This window comes from Rhododendron vialii, chromosome 8a (genome assembly GCF_030253575.1).
Source record: "Rhododendron vialii isolate Sample 1 chromosome 8a, ASM3025357v1".
Classification (NCBI taxonomy): Eukaryota; Viridiplantae; Streptophyta; class Magnoliopsida; order Ericales; family Ericaceae; genus Rhododendron; species Rhododendron vialii.
The window spans coordinates 28238672-28255879 of record NC_080564.1 but is presented as its reverse complement, the minus strand read 5'-3'; the positions used below and the strand labels follow the sequence as shown (position 1 = coordinate 28255879).

Sequence of the window (17208 nt, the reverse complement as noted above, 5' to 3'; positions counted from 1 at the left end):
TGACTTTTAAATACGAATTTACTGCATGAATATATTTCAACTGCTTAAACTAAAGGTTTGCGTCCATCCTCAGAAGTGGAACTTTTATCTAGCGACAAAACTCTATAGGTGTTTTCCACTCGCAACATAAATAAATCAAGTCTTCTGCAAGAACAGTTTTCATTGCCAAAAGCGAAATCTTCCGAGCCAAAAACCTGTAGCAAAGAAATCTCACTCGTCTGCCATTTTAATTTCCTCGAAGATGGGTACCCTCCGATGTTGACATCGAAATTTTTATCATCTCAAAAATGAAGGCATGCATTTTTAGTCGGCCGTTTAAATTTGTTGTTATGATGCTAGCAAGCAAGTTCATTGGACATATAATTAAAAGATTTTCTTGTAAGACCTTCCATTAGCTGTTGATACAATCCCCTTTTGTATCCAACAAGCTTAAATAAATGTGTATGGCAGTCCAAGTATAATGGCTCTCCAATCAATCCCAAGTACTTTACTTAATCCCCCCTCTCTCTCTCTCTCTCTCTCTCTCTCTCTCTGAGTGTATCTCTTTTGTGTGGGCATGCAATGGGATGACAGAATAAATCACGGCAAGAGACAAGGGGCAATCACATGTGAGACTAGCACAAGAAAGGTGCTTCAAAAACTTGTGGCAGCTTAATGAAAGTTTGCACTCCGGTTAGGGGACCAGTGGGGCCGTGAATTTCGAAACCCACTTCACTCACAACCCTTTAATGTTGAGGAGTCAACCTCAATGCCCCCTCTCTGCTTTTTTTCTACTCCACGTAAAAGTGTCATCGGCCAGTTTGCCGGCCAGTTTGCACGCACTTCGGAATAATTTCTAAAATCCCTCTGATCGATCATATCATTTCACACGTTTACGTCTAAGCATGAGAAGACCCCAAAAAGTACTGGCGAAGAGAATCGAACCTGAAATCTCGAGTGAAAATATACTCCTGAATTCCAAACCAACACCACCGGACCAGCCCCAGGCTCCCCCGGTACTCCATGTATACTTACCTCTCAACACTGCCCATCATTATTCCTCAAAGTGGAAGGGAATTGGCCCACCAAATATAGGAGACAAACTAAAAGCATTGCACGCAGCAAAAGCATTTCTGTTTTTTACTCTCGAAAATGTTGTCTGCTCCTCCTTGTCATCAGAATCTAATAACACGTGTCTGAACCAGCTCACGTGTATCTCGAGTCATTTTTTGTAGAGTAATCTGAGCATTCAGTAGTAGGAAATCCAAGTGAAAACTGAGTAAAGTTTTGTATGGACCGATCCCGTAAACATTGATAGCTCATCGGAAGAGAAAAATCGGTTAATCTCGGGTCTTAAAATTCTCGGAATATCCTTGGCCAAAATCACTACTCCTACTTTTTTACTTCTTGTTTTCCATCATGTGCACGTGTGAGAGGTCCTTACCAATAAGTATATACCACGAACCAATGAATCATGGCCGCACGCTTGCACCCTTTGTAGAGCCCTAGCGCGCGCGCTCTCTCTCTCTAAAATTGTTAACAAAGGCCTTGCGTGACTGAAGCAACTACTTTAACAGAAAGTCTACACACACATACACTTTGTGCACAGATTGTGCACAGATTTTATTGTGGGGCCCACCACGGGTCCCACACGAATCATCCGAGCCGTTCATTAAATGTAAAACACTTTTTCAAAAGACCCCATATAAAATAAGCTCAATCTGATACCTATAAGTGCTCGATCCAACCACATAACTTTTCATTAACCGAAAATCTGAATGAAAAGTTAAATGGTTGGATGAAGCACCTATAGGTATTGGATTGAGCCTATTTTTTACGGGGACCTTTGAAAAACTGTTTTACATTTAATGAACGGCTCGGATGATTTGTGTGGGACCCGTGGTGGGCCCCACAAAAAAATCTGTGCACAATCTGTGCACAAACTGCTGTGTGTGTAGCAGCTCTCCTACTTTAATAACCTTGACTGTGTGTGAGAAATTTTTGGATACCGGGTGGTACCACGTGGCCGTGCCCACGTGACATCCGAGTAGCTCATCCAAGTCGTTCAAAAGTGTGTTGGACGGTTCAGATTAAAACCCTCTATCTCCTCTCACCCCACTACTCTCTCTCCTTTTTCTCTCTCCAAATCTGAGCCGTCCAAAACCGAAATGGATAGTCCAGATGCGCCGAACAGGCATCACGTGATACCAACCTGGCACTGAAAAATTTCTCGCTCTTCATGAAAAAAAGGAAAAATTCAAGGGCCTTTCCAAAATAAACCTTCTACTAATTTCCTAAATAATTAAATTGATGATGGCATGCAGATGATGTAAGGTCGGCAATTAAGACACCAATAATTCTATGTACTCCGAAATGAGAAATCAATGGTCTAGATTCATTTCAAAGTAAATTTGGACCATTAATTAATTTCAAATTATATTTAATTTGCGTGGTTTCAATCACTAAATTTAAGATTAAAATTAGAATGTAATTTTCCTATATACTCATTCTGAATTTTTTCTTTACTTTAGTGATTGAAACCACACAAAATACTCCTATAATTTTAAAAAATGCACTGATCAATGATAATTATGAAATATTGTATTTCTCTAAAATTGGGGTGCAGAAATCATTGCTATATTGAAGTAGAAGTTTAAAGGTAACTCACGGGCTATTAGAGTATGAGCACTATTGCTACCAATATAACTTTATTAAGAACTCAATTTCCGACATAACTGCGTCCAGAGCCACATGCACATGAGTCCACACCCATCAAACGGCTCTCTGGACGCAATTGTGTTTAAAATTCTATTTTAAAGTTGCGTTGGTAGACTTTTTGACTAGGAATGGGGGATTGCTGCCAAGCGGGTGTCGAGCCATCAATCCGACCGCTCATCTCAGCTATCGACGGCTTAGATCTTAACCAAGCTCAAATCTTGACCGAGCAATGATCTGAGCCGTCAATTTCCCACCATCTCTTATTGGGTTTGGATCGTTTGACCATTCATCTCAAAAATTGACGGCTCATATCTTTGCTCGATTTCCCACCATCCCTTGAAGCATGCTAGCTCAGTAGCTCAGACCAGTGTTTTCACTGTTTCCATCTTTTCCCACCATCCATCCCTTGACAGCTACTGAGCTAGCATGCTAGTTTATGCTTACAAGGGAAGTGAAGGCTTCATCACTTGAAATAGCAAAAAACCACCCAGGTGATAATAAAACTTATTCTCCAGCCAACCAAAAAGAAGACAAGACATCCAATGAATAAAGGCAGACAGCTATAATAGTATGTCAATATTTAGCGGATTTTCAAATTTCAACAGTGGCATGCTCAAAAGATCAGCTACTGGGGTGGAACACCAAATTAGATGGTCTCAACCAATCCCTGGTCGATCTCTGTGGTTACTGAAAAAAAGTAAGAGAATATTCTGATATCAATATGCAGTTATGATCCCACTGGTCAGGTACGTCACACCGTATATATTTTTGTGGTGCATGGACTAGGCAACGTTCCTACCAAAGAAACATTGAAAGGGCTACAAACAAGTCCAGCCAAGTTGAGAAATAATCGAGTTCAAGCTTGGATTATTTAGTATGGTACTATTCGAGTTCTATTCGTTTACTAAATGAATCTCTCTAGACAACTAAGACAAACTGAACTTTTATGAAAAATCAATCAAGATACAACTAACTTGAGCTTGACTTGTGTACCGAATGAACTTTAATTAAACTTGAGTCTGACTTGCTTAGTAATTAACGAGATGAGCACTAAACGAGTCGAGTCTCATGTTAATCGTGAACAGCTCGGGGTGTGAAACCCTACATTTGACAGTGCACCCCTGGCAGTAATGTAGTGGGACGACATTCTTGAATTTAGAAAGTTGGGTTGTGTACGGTTAGCATTTTAATTAAGGATTCAGCTCTTCTTCAAGAACTCAACCATCCTACTGGCCCTTATTTTGTGAGTCTTTTTTGCGAGCCGGATGTGATCATCAAAATCACACTTTTAAAACTTGTCGAGAAGACTAGTCATCCCAAAAATTATGTTCATTCGATATAGATTAATATGGTTTTGAAAATATTTATGTCAAAATCAAAGATTGAAACAGTGATCAAAACCCATTTCTTTCACATGAATCTATTTATGAAACCATATATTCCAATTGATATTGACAAGCGTACTTTTTGCCATGACTAATATTTTTGCTAATGTCGAAAAAGTAAATGGTTCCGGTCATCGAACTTAATCCCCAAGGACCCTCAAAAGATCCTCCAGTAACTGACAATGATCCTGCTCCATTTTTCATGAAATTTTTTCATCATAAACTTGGTTTTCTTGTTTTTAAACAAAAGGACACAAAAGGCGCATCATTCTGTACGAAAATTGTGTCAGCAAAAACTCTCTCTCTCTCTCTCTCTCTCTCTCTCTCTCTCTCTCTCTCTCTCTCTCTCTCTCTGTGTATACATATATAAATTTCCAGCATATATAGTTGCATGTTGGTGGGTAAGGTTGTGAAAAAGTTGAGTATTATCATGAAGGAAACACTGAGGTACTTGGCAGGAATAGCAGGGCCAAGTGGGTATGGATCCAACTCCACAGCTGAGCAAGTTACTCAAGATTCTTCTTCTTCTTTATTCTCACTCCCTAATTCTCAACTCACTGCAATTGTCACTGGTACGTAATTACTCTCAACACCATTCTCTCTCTAAAACACACATAACTCATTTCTTCTCTGAGAAACCAAGTTATATATATATATATATATATTGAGAAACCAAGGTTTCATATTTATTGTTGCCCGATTTTTATCAAATAAAACTTTCTTTTTCTTATTTGTCTTCCCCTGGCATGCTGAAATATTCAAAGGACTCGTAATTTTTTGGGAGTAAGGTTTCACAGTTGCCGATTGAAAAAGAATAGCAGAATGTTAAGGTTTTATTTTTTATTTTTTAAACTAAACCTTCTGCTATTCTTTTTCATTCATTGATGTGTTTATTATACATGCATGTATAAGTTGTGAGTAGAGTTCATGACTTTCTCTTTCATCTTTCTCTCATTTTCCATCTGCTACCTTCGGGTTCACCACTTGAAGGAAATGGAAATTTCTTTAATATTCAAATAGGTGAATTTGCATTTGTCATGTTTTCTTTATTTTGTACTATAGAAATTAATGAAACACCCTCTCTCTCTCTCTCTCTCTCTCTCTCTCTTCTACATGAACCCTTCGATGGAATTGCCATGTAAATTTTAAAATTCGAATATATCCAACCAACATAATTCCCTGGAGGAATATAGTTGATGATAATGTCGAGAGCACATATCTTTTGTGTATGAAGCATACAGAATTAGTTTCAAAAAAAGAAAAGAAAAAGCATACATAATTTATTAGATTGAGTGGACCATTTTGATTCCAGGAGGATACAGTTTTGTCTCTTTTGAATAGTTCTCTTTCATTGGCTCTTACTAGGTCACTGCTTTCTACCAGTGATGTCACCTTCACCATAAAAAAAGACCTTCATAATATTGTCTCGTGAAAAAAAATCTTCATATTTTGATAGTATTAAAAAGTTGGAAATATTTTTATTTTTATTTTATTTTAGTTAGTACAAAGAATAAGCAAATATATAATGCTAATTATTTCGTGCATTTTTTTTTGGGTAAAAGGTGCAACGTCAGGGATCGGTGCTGAAATTGCGAGAGTATTGGCGAAGAGAGGTGTGAGAGTTGTTATTCCGGCAAGGGACTTGAAAATAGCCAGCGAGGTTAGGGAAAGAATTCAAAAGGAGTCTCCAAAGGCTGAGATCATATTGTTGGAGATTGATTTGAGCTCCTTTGCTTCAGTCAAGAGATTTTGTACTGAATTCTTGTCTCTTGGATTACCCCTCAACATTCTCATGTGAGTTTTCATTTTTTCCTACCAAGTTTTTGTCTGTTTGTTTTTCGTTCCTCTCTTTTTAACCTATTAGAGAGAAGTAGTACTGTTGCTGATGGTGGATGTGAAATCATGTGCAGAAACAATGCTGGGAAATTCTCACAAAAGCTGGAGTTCTCTGAAGACAAAATTGAGATGACTTTTGCAACAAATTACTTGGGTAAATCTCCCACTTTTTCACTTTTAACTAGGGGCTCCTAGCTAGCAAAGCACTTATCGTACTACAACCCTAGTCTCAATTGGGCGCGGGATGAGTTTTTGGGTATTATTTATAGAGGGAATAAGATAATATATGGTATTATTTATGGAAAGTGAACTCACATTGATGTGACTTTTATAGAAGGTAGATAAAAATAGTATTAGTTGGTTTGGATGAAGTTAAAAATGAGGCATAAAATAGTATTTAGTTTTGATAAAAAGGAGGCATAAAAATAGCGGCTTTGTTCGTTTGCCATTTTTGTTTTGTTTTTGTTTTGTTTTTCAATTATTACCATACTTCTTTCTTCAATCATTACTCTATTTTTTCAATTATTACTTTCACATCTCTCTATCTCTCTCCAATCATTACCCCTATCTTCAATTATTACTCTATTTCTCTCTCCACCCACTACTAAAACTAAACTAAACTAAGCTCTCAATCAAACACAACCGAGTAATTGAAATATTGGGGGAGGGGGATGAGAAGAGCCTCATCTGCCCTTCTTATAATATGGACACCTCAAAGATTGTCCATAAATAATACCCCCAGGGTGTACTATTATTAATTTAGTTCCAACAATGACTTTGGATGATTTAATCTGGTGCGCTTTTGTTTGCCAAACCAAGGCAAAAACATCTCATCAACTCCTCATCCCCTCCCTTTGACTGCATCCAATCGGGCCCTAAGGGTTAGCCCGGTAATAAAGACTCGAGAGTTATTAACGGTTTGCTTCCTTTTAAAATCTCACGTTCGGAATCACTTAGGTGCTATCAACTACTTTGAGATTAGTCTATACAAATCTTTGCTTGATCTGACTTTAAATGGGGCTTCCGCTAATAGACGGTGGGTTTGGTTCCCAAGATTAGTTAAAGTGAGGGAAACTGGCCCGGACACTTGGTTTTAAAAAAAAAAAAATGCACTTATCTCCCATTATGGGCTTTAGACCATGAAACTGTTCTCAGTAGCCCAGATGATGCCCAAACTCGACAAAAACAAAAATCTAGCCCAAACTCTCTTGACTGACTTCTGAAGCCGAAGCCTTTGGATCATAAATCTATGGAGGTTATGATGGAAAAACCACCCACCAAGGGTGGCTTACTCCACCACCGGTGGTGGTATTGGATGGCAAAAGCCTCCTTCATTCACAGGCAAGATTTGGGTTCGAGTTTTGTCAGTGACAAGGGAATGGGAGATTTGTTCCCTTGCCATCCTGTTCCTAGGTGATGTTCTGGTGACGACCTGTCCTCACGGACAGTAGCTATGGCTCAAATCGGACATTCCATAGCGGGTAGGGAGCACCTATGGTAACGCTCAAAGGAAGTTGTTACGCTGGTCGTCCCCTTCCACCCTTTTAAATGATCAAAAAAAAAAAAAAAAGGGTGGCTTACTCCCAAGTGGCCCAAGGTTTCGAGTCGTGTGATCGATGACCCCTTGAATTTTGCTCTTCTATGAAACCTGTGTTCCACTAACTATTGGTGGGACGGTAGGATGGCTTTTTGGTCCTTTATAGGGACAGCCGTGGATCTGCAATTTCTATGCTCACGTACATAGAAAGGTTGCTATGGTCTCTACCCTTTTTGGCTTAGAAAGAAAGAAAGAAAAGTAAGACAAGCGTAGTTATTTATGCACTCTCTGTTTTAGCATCAGGACTCACTTTTTTGTTCTTATTTGTGTAAATTTACGCTACTACCATTTTTCCAAAAAATGAAGAGGTGATGTTCAAATTCACATGAATAAAAAGAACAAAAGAAAGCGGATCGTACTTAAGGGTGTGCGAAAATCAATTCAAAAAAAAAAAGGTAGAGAAATCAAATTGTAAATTTAGGTTTTACCTTCGGTCTTTTAATTATCTCTAGTTATTAATCCCTTTTTTTTGGCAGGTCATTTCCTGTTAACAGAGTTATTGTTAGATAAGATGGTAGATACAGCAACGAACATGGGAATTCAAGGAAGGATTATCAACGTTTCTTCTGTACTGCACAACTGGGTGAAAAAAGAACATTTCTGCTTCACCAATTTGCTTAACCCAAACAAGTAACACAACTTTCTTCTCTTAAACTTGAAAACTTCTATTTAAACTCGAATTCTCGTGTTCGAAAACGCATACCGGTACCTCTTACCCCCTCAACTTTCCTTTTGAGTGGTGCTAGTACCACACCCAAACTCACACCCAAACACACACCCACCACTCACATGAGTGATGGGTCCCACACACACTACACACTCTAGTGTGTGTATGAGGCCCACCACTCATGTGAGTATGGGTGTGTATTTGGGTGTGAGTTTGGGTGTGTCACTAGAATTATTGATAGAGGTATTAACTTGAATTTCGCTTACATGACATGTCTAGAGCTATACTCTCAAAACCATATTTTCTGTTCACTTTTGCCACAACAATGTAGTTTGATAACTATTATCGATGTCAAGTCAAAAAAAATTCATGTATGATTAGAAAATAAACGGTCTCGGAATGCCTTTCTGGCCCCAGGATGTAGCCCAATGTTTAAGTCACACAAAAGCCAAAGAACACCAGGGACCCCAACTAATCCAAAAAAATGGCTTTTTGACTTTTTTGGTCCCCAAAGTATTTCCGCTGTACCACTTTGGTCCCCAATATTCCAATTGCTAATATTGCATTCCCAAAGTATCAATTTTGTATTTAAATGGTCCCTACGGCTCACGCCGTTCATTCCCTCCATCAAAACCAAGGGCAAAGTTGGTATTTCACCTCAAAACGGTGTCGTTTGGTTGGAAACGGCTTTTTGACTTTTTTGGTCCCCAAAGTATTTCCTCCATGCCAATTTGGTCCCCAAAGTATTTCCGTCATGCCAATTTGGTCCCCAATATTTCAATTGCCAACATTGCATCTCCAAAGTATCAATTTTGTGTATAAATGCTCCCTGTGGCTCACGCCGTTCTTTCCCTCTGTCAATTTAGTCCTCTGGGTTCCGAGGTTTTGGTTTTTATGACCCTCTAGAATAAAATGATCAGAAAATTAAAATTTCGCACCAGTTCAAACGGGTTGAAAATTGAAACACTTGATTTTTTGAGGTTGTTTATATATTAAAAAATATGGTAAAAAAAATTAAGTGTTCAAATTTTCAATCTGTTTGAACTTGTGCGAAGATCTTAATTTTTTGATCATTTTATTCTAAAGAGTCATAATTATTTTTTTGACTTTAAAGTTTTCAATGAAAACCCTAAGAGAATTAAGAAAAATCTATGTTTCCAACAAAACGACACCGTTTTGAGGTAAAATACCAACCTTGCCCTTGGTTTTGACGGAGGGAAAGAACGGCGTGAGCCGCAGGGAGCATTTAAACACAAAATTGATACTTTGGAGATGCAATGTTGGCAATTGAAATATTGGGGACCAAATTGGCATGACGGAAATACTTTGGAGACCAAATTGGCATGGCGGAAATACTTTGGGGACCAAAAAAGCCGTTTCCAACCAAACGACACCGTTTTGAGGTGAAATACCAACTTTGCCCTTGATTTTGACGGAGGGAATGAACGGCGTGAGCCGTAGGGACCATTTAAATACTAAATTGATACTTTGGGAATGCAATGTTAGCAATTGGAATATTGGGGACCAAAGTGGCACAGCGGAAATACTTTGGGGACCAAAAAGGTCAAAAAGCCCCAAAAAAATTGCTATGAACTGGGGGGCAACAAGATGGGGATAAACAGGAGGAGAAAAAGAACACAATGCTATAAACACACCTTTTACATACACACCATCTCACAATGAAGTAAAAACAAGTACCTATTCTTTCACCCTAAAAAACAAAAGTACCTAATCAAACAAAGAGCACATCTTTTACTTCATTTTCTCTTCCTGCTGTTTTCTTTTTCCTCCAACTTAGCTCAAAGAGTGAATAAGTTACATGTGTGCTTCATGCAGCTATAATGGTACCCGCGCTTACGCTCAATCCAAATTGGCCAACATATTGCATGCCAAGGAAATAGCAAGGCAGCTGAAGGTAGAGTGGTTCACTGTAATTCCAAATCAAGAAGGAACTTCGAAAACTATCCCCAAAATTAATTTCATTGTATTCAGAGCAACAACTTCAGTTTTAAAACAGAAAGTTCACAACAAAGTGTTTGATCAAATCTGACAGGGAAGAAATGCTAGGGTAACTGTCAATGCGGTGCACCCCGGGATTGTGAAGACTGGCATCGTTAGAGACCATAAAGGCTGCATCACAGGCATGTATTTTGTCTATAGACTCTATACCACCATGACTTTGATTATTTGCCTTGTTTCGAACATATTTGGAAGAGGTCTGACCTAGTTCAAAGACAATGTTGCCACTTACCTACCCTTGCACTGTAAATGGGAAGCTCTCTGATCTTTCCTTCGAGTTTGAGAGTAATAGAAATCTTTCTCTTCAAAAGAAACTCTGGCAACGGCTTTCACACTAGCTACCATTGTGTATGTGGGGGAAATATATTCAGTATTCAGCAAAAATTATGTCATGATACATGACCAATGGTCGGCTACTCAAGGTTGGTCACATTAGCAAAGTAGAACCAGAGATCTCACACATTCTACAACCCTCCGGGGTGAGAAAAGAAAATCCTGTCCTCGGACCAGTAAAACGATGAGCTGGATCTCACTTTATCTAATGTAGTGGAACATGAGTGGACAAGACAAAAAGTAATGTGGTGATCTGACATTAGGTACTCCTAAGGGTATTTTGCTTTGAATATGACTCTTTTTTCCTCTAACACATAGAACTCGAAAAGTAAATTGATCTCCTTCTCGAATTTGCCCGCAGATTCTCTGTTCTTTTTCGCATCCAAACTGCTAAAAACATCAGCACAGGTATGTCTACATGTGTATATCCAGCTAAAGATTCATCCAACGAAAATAATGGTTCATCAACCTTACCTCTTGTATTTCTGTCTTGTTTAGGGAGCATCTACCACCTGCTATGTTGCTCTAAGCCCAAAAACAGAAGGGGTGACCGGGAAGTACTTTGCCGACTGTAATGAAACAAACTGCTCAACCCTTGCAAATGATGAATCTGAAGCTCAGAAACTATGGAAGCAGAGTCGAGCATTGATTCGTAGACATCTACGTCAAGCAAAGCAATAGTTGTGGTCATGTATATATGTACTATCCATATAGTATATATGAACTCAAGTAGGAGCGTAGGACATATTACAAGAGTAGTCTAGTATTAGTTGCTGCTAATGTACAAGAAAATAAAGATTGGATAAGGTTCATCCCTAAAATTGGCAAATAGTGTACAATGAACTTATAATTTTCACCTAGTCAAGGCTCACATCAAGTTATCTAAACCTTCACAGACATGGAAACTTTTAACTCATATTCATAATCGGATTCATGCCCTCGACAAAACTGAATGAAGGCAACGGATTCATATAGCAGACCATGGTTTTAAATCGCAGTATTGGTCAACATAACAGTCGCGGTCGCGAGTAATGGACATCAGGAGTTTCGGTCATTCTGTAACGGGAATCGGCCATCGCACTCATGAACTTTTTTTTTTTTTTTTCAAGTACTATAAAATCCTTAAACATTCATTGATATACATGTTCTATCATTACTTATGACAAAATTTAATGTACCAATAGATTTTAAACCAACATTCAACTTTTACGAGTACTTTTGTAACTACGATTCATATGTCGCGTTTTAAGGCTATTAATATTGCTATTTTCACTTTTCCATAGGGGGTGAGAATCTCACTATCCAAGAAAGTAGGATTGGTACTAGAATAGATAATTTATACAATACGAAAGCGAATACTGATATATATTGCCACATTGATGCAAATACCATGCCACTATCCCCATGATACACAATTATACAAAAAAACAACAATTACACATACATTCCTAGACATTATCGACGAAACAGACCTGTAACAGTGTGTATCGGCGGTCTGGACGGAAACACAATACGTAATGGGCGTAAAAGCTTATATGCACTTGAATTTCTGTACCGTCATTATTTTCACCGCCATTAATTTCAGTGCGAGGGAAAATTGAACACTTCTTTGGCAGGTTGTGAAGACATCACTATATATTTATATCTCTGCTTTGAAAAACAGCAGAGATACTGAAAATGAAACGGTGTAGATTATCTACTAAAATTTGCCTATGACACACGAATCATTGGAATAAACAAAAAAATATGCAACCCAACTCTAGAGACAACAATAATCAAAAGATATCAGGTAAATTAGTTAGCTCAGTCATGGTGCTGAAGAATAAGTAAAAAAAGAAGAGAATGAAAGACTTCTAGGGTCTATATCATCCGTTGGAAACATGACATATTGGTTAATATTCTAATCAAAATTATATTCAGTACCCAGAGACAGGTTAACCCCTGCAATGCAAAGTTAAAGAAGCAAAAAAGCAAACAAATTCCTTTCGTAATAAAAACTCCAACCTTCTGATTGTGCTAACTAATAATGTAGTGATATAAAAGTTGTCCACTATCAGTTCTTCAAGCATAAGGCTCACTAGTCATTCTGTCTTACCTTTAAGGAGACTCTCAATCATAATTTCAGTTCTTGATCCATGTTCATGGTCTATCCAAGGAAGTTCAAAGCTCAATCATCTGTGAGAAGACCACGAGAAGGTAGTCCTCCAGCCTATACACTTATTGAAGCTGGCAGGATACCCAGAATATGTTGCTTTGAGTAATCAGTCCCAGGCAGTCAGGCAGTGGCGACGCCAACATGTAAGGTGTGGGGTCTGGTGATCCCATGGAAAAATTATTCACTGCTACTAGATACCCAAAAAAAGTTTCTGATTTGTTAGCATTTGACACCATGACATGGGCTATGATCCCAACCCGTGTTGTTGCACCCAATAATTTCCATCCACAACCTATGTACTTCCTGTCCCCCCATGACCCACTTTCCATCCTTCTCTACCGTTACAAGGACAAGCAGCACTGTATATTTTTGATAATTCAGAAAAGAAGCAATAAGGGTTGTTGGAAGCAATAAGGTTAATTATCACCTCGAAAAACTAGTATATGAGTTTAGGCGGTCTCTCTTCTCATTGCCAATTGGTTTTGAGATAGAAGCTTTAACATGGTATGAGACCTAGGTTTTTGGAGGCTTTTCCCCTTTGTTTGTGCCATTGTTGCACTTTGTTTCGTTGTGATCCGTGTGTTCTGGATCCTTCGTTGACCTCTCCACGTGCGAGTCGAGAGTCGCACGTGCGGGGGAGTGTTGGAAATTGTTCCCCATCAGTTAATTATTACCTCGAAAACTAATATATGAGTCTGGGCGGCCTCTCCTCTCATTGCCAATTGGTTTTGAGGAGGATACTTTAACAAGGGTTAATAAGTTTAAGTTCGAGAAATATATGATTTGGGGAAGTTTATGTTACTATGTAAATTGACATGAATATATCGTGTCAGAGTTGTATGTAAGCGATTATAGTATTGAATGGGAGAGTGTTACCAATTAATACAAATATACAGTATATGCATACGTAAAATTTTTATTGAGTTAATGGACATAGAGATTATTTGTCGATTAATGTAAAACTGTTTGCTGTAAAGCAATTGAAGTTTAAATTCACAAATGACCCCATGAAAAATAATTCCTAGAGTCGCCACTGTCCCAGGTCATAACACCACATCACCCATATAGCTCCTCCAGCCCATCTGAGAAGTAACTGGCTCAGGGTGCTTGTAGCTCCCCAAAAAATTAAACTAGCAATCAAACTCTCTCCACAATGCAAAAGGACCAAGAATCCAACATCAATTCGGTAAGAGAATGAAGTGAATATACCATTTTTGGGCTCCACCAACTTCAGCAGCTCAAATATTCAAAGCAAATGAATCACTCCTTTATAATGGTTGGCCTGCTATTTGCTATCCAATACCTTGTGAAATCCTTTCGGACATATCTGAAACAAGAGAATATTGGTTACTCTCGTAACATGCAGTCATGAATGCTGCAAGAGTGATATGATCAACATTCGGATCTTTATCTATTAGTTTGTGGAGAAACAACACTGCCATTTCCACTTTCCTCTCACTGCAAAGCTTCCTGACCAAGGTGTTAACTGTGCGAATCCACAACTTTTTGTCTAATCTGTCTAAAAGAGCCATGGCAGTGGCACACTTATCCTTCTTGCAATACTCATAAGCTAATGTCAACCGAGTAACTTCACATGGGGAGAGCCCCTTGTCTATCATGGAGGAATAGAACCTGTGAGCCTCATCCAAATTACTCTCTTTACAAAGCCCACTTATCAGAGCACCATAAGTAATACTATCAGGAAAACAACCATGGTCCCTCATTCTATCAAATAACTTAACAGCCAAGCTACTATTTCCAACTCTACAGTAACCACATACAATGGATGTGTATGTTTTCTTAGTTGGAACCAAGCCAAGCTTGATAGCATCATCAAAAAGCTGCTGGCTTTCTTTCATTTTCTTTTGCCTACAAAAGGAACCTAGTAACGTGGTGTATAAATGAATATCCGGTGTAATGCCAGTTTTGAATATCTTGCTAAAAATTGCCATGGCTCTGGTAGTATCAGCTTGTTTGCAGTGCTCAGATATGATGATGTTGTATGTGACTATATCAGCTTGCAGTCCACTTTTAAATCCCCTTTCCAGCAGTTTAAAAGCCTCCTGAACCCTTCCTTTCTTACTGAGTCCATCTACAATGGTGTTGTATGTAAAAATATTGGGTGTGAAACCTTTTTTACCCATTTCATCCATCAGCTCATAAGCTCGATCGAAATTCCCTACCTTGCAGTGGCCATCAATCATAGTGGTATATGTGTTGGTATTAGGTACTAATCCCTGTTCCTCCATTCTAGTCAACAACATTTCTGCCCGATTCAACTTTTCCTCTTTGCAATACCCACCAACCATAGCAGTGTAAGTGTACACGTTTGGTTTGTAATTATCACTCCTAACAAGCTTAAGGAAAAGCCTGAATGCTTTCTCAGTCCATCCTTTCTTACACAGTCCGTGAATTAGTACTGTATGGGTATAAATATTAGGCTTCCAACCTTTCTTGACCATTTCCTCAAACAATTCAAATGCTTGCTTGATACTACCCCTCTTGCACAACCCATGAATCATAGCAGTAAAGTTTATCATATTCGGAGCGAACCCCATCTCCCGCATCTTACCAAACAGCCACAACGCTCTATTCACATGATCTTTTTCGCAAAATCTGCTGATGATCAAAGTGCATGTCGCATTATCAACGAGAAACCCCCTCTCAAGCATCAAACTCAACCACCTGTCCGCTTCTGCAATTCTACCCATCCTGCAAAACCCAATGACCATTAACTTAAAACTAAAAGAATCAGGAGACAACCCTCTCTCAGACATTTCATCAAACACGTTCTCTGCAACTTCAAACAAACCCATTTCACAACCCACATTAACTATAGAGTTGAGGGTCTGAGCGCTCGGCACTAGCCCTTGATTTTGCATCTCAATAACCATATCACAAGCCTCCTTAAACTTTCCAATTTCAGCGAAACTCCTCACCATACACTGCATTACTTCATTGGCCTTCTCAAAGTTGCTATTTGCAATCAGTGACGCCGACAAAACAATGTATAACCGCCTAAAATGCCTGAATTTTAAAAACCCAGTTGCCCAGTAAAAGAAACTCAGAGCCACCATCGAACCAGCCTCGTCAGCGAGAGAGGCGACGACGGTAATGGCCTGGTCAGGAGTCAAATACCCAGAGTCAATTGAGAGGTATAGGCGTGGAGGTGTTCTTCTGAAATGGATTTGGTTTTGGTAGTAGGATTGACAGACCAAAGAACAAACTGTTCGTACGACAGATTGGGATGACGATGGTGACGGCGATGGGGTAGATGTTGTTGAAGTGAGGTCGTGAGTGTAAGATATGTGGCGAAAAAATAGGGCATTGCGAGTAGAGGTGGATAGGATGCGGTGACGGTGGGGTTGGAGTCGACGGAGATGAAGCAGATTGAGAAGAGACACCATCAAGGTTTTGAACAAGTGGGACGTAGCCGTTTAGGATTTGAATGTCATAGAAACTAGAAAGGGGTTTGAGCTTAGAGTATTCTTTTTGGAATGCAAGATCAGCTTGCGCGTAGCCCGCGTAGGGCTACCAGCCGATTGTTCGCGAGCGGCCAGAGGTTCGACTCTTTTAGTATACGAATTAAGCTCGAATAGTTCGAGCTCGATGTTTTCTAGAGGCTCATTCAATAAAATGAATTAACTAAACTGTATCTCCATAAAAAATAGCCAAGCTCGAGCGCGAGCTAGACTAGTTCTGAACGAACCAAGCTTAAACACTTCAAAACTTGACTTGTTTGTGTAACCCTATTTACATGCACATTAGAATAATTCTTACAATTTCTTTTACAATCGTTTCACAAGCGCAAGCGTGGGAGTGAGCTAAGCACAAGGGTTGATCGCAAGAAAAATTGAACATAAAATTTAAGGAGAAAACTCTAAATCATACTACAAATTAAATATAAACATGACCAAGACACAGAAGACACCTTTCATCTGTAGAAACATATGATTAGAGCGTGCGTACACACTCTCTTTCACTCTAAAACCCTAGTACTTTCCTTTGCCTCTCTGCACTTTCTGACTTACTCGTCGGAGGGCCACCCTTGTCGCTGACCGGCATGGTCTTTAGTCGTACTTCCTTGTGCAGGTCAGGCGAAGGACCTAAGAGCGAACTACATTTGAACCAAAGATTAGAGGGGTGACCAGATCCAAATCTAGAGCCCCACAATATTACTTTTGAATTAATAAGAAGTAATATAATCTCCTTCCGTTAACACGATCCTTATGGAGCCGAGCATGCTAATGTTTAGGCCTATTTGTTTTATTTTTTTTGTGAGTTCGAGCTTGAGCCAAGCATACTAATGTTCAGACTTGTTTATTACTTTTTTTCATGACCTTGAGCTCAATAAAAACTTAACGAACCAACTTCGAACAAGGCCAAAATGAGCCAAACACCGAGCCGTTTTCACAAACGGCTCAGTTCATTTATAGCACTAGGTTCAAGGAATAAGATTTATAAATTTTCTCCATTTCCCTAGTTCTAAGGATCAAGTACAAATCCAAGATCTCAGTAT

At 39.0% G+C, this 17208-nt stretch overlaps 2 protein-coding genes and 1 long non-coding RNA gene across 4 annotated transcripts; 2 read left to right on the top strand and 1 right to left on the bottom strand.

Annotated features, from left to right (window-relative positions):
* The first annotated feature begins 4375 nt into the window (after positions 1-4375).
* On the top strand, positions 4376-11394 carry LOC131335879 (short-chain dehydrogenase TIC 32 B, chloroplastic). The gene is made up of 8 exons (XM_058371432.1): positions 4376-4654; positions 5645-5876; positions 5993-6072; positions 7992-8145; positions 10019-10097; positions 10236-10323; positions 10896-10942; positions 11033-11394. Exons 1-8 carry the CDS (start codon positions 4474-4476, stop codon positions 11213-11215), a joined length of 1044 nt encoding a protein of 347 aa, XP_058227415.1. The 5' UTR covers positions 4376-4473; the 3' UTR covers positions 11216-11394.
* LOC131335880 (uncharacterized) lies at positions 6719-7684 on the top strand. Its single transcript, XR_009202672.1, has 2 exons — positions 6719-7201; positions 7490-7684. It is a non-coding gene; the product is annotated as an uncharacterized LOC131335880 (long non-coding RNA).
* On the bottom strand, positions 8426-16167 carry LOC131335878 (pentatricopeptide repeat-containing protein At4g19890). 2 transcript variants are annotated; one of them, XR_009202671.1, is made up of 3 exons: positions 12007-12622; positions 9777-11194; positions 8426-8678 (listed from the first exon to the last, which is right to left on the bottom strand). XR_009202671.1 is itself a non-coding variant. In XM_058371431.1 (2 exons), the coding sequence occupies exon 1, from the start codon at positions 16094-16096 to the stop codon at positions 13982-13984; it is 2115 nt and encodes a 704-aa protein (XP_058227414.1). In that variant the 5' UTR covers positions 16097-16167; the 3' UTR covers positions 9798-11194; positions 12630-13981. The 2 variants fall into 2 exon arrangements, 1 of the variants encoding a protein (XP_058227414.1); XM_058371431.1 differs by lacking the exons at positions 8426-8678; positions 12007-12622 and adding an exon at positions 12630-16167 and having other exon boundaries at positions 9798-11194.
* Between the last annotated feature and the right edge of the window lie 1041 nt (positions 16168-17208).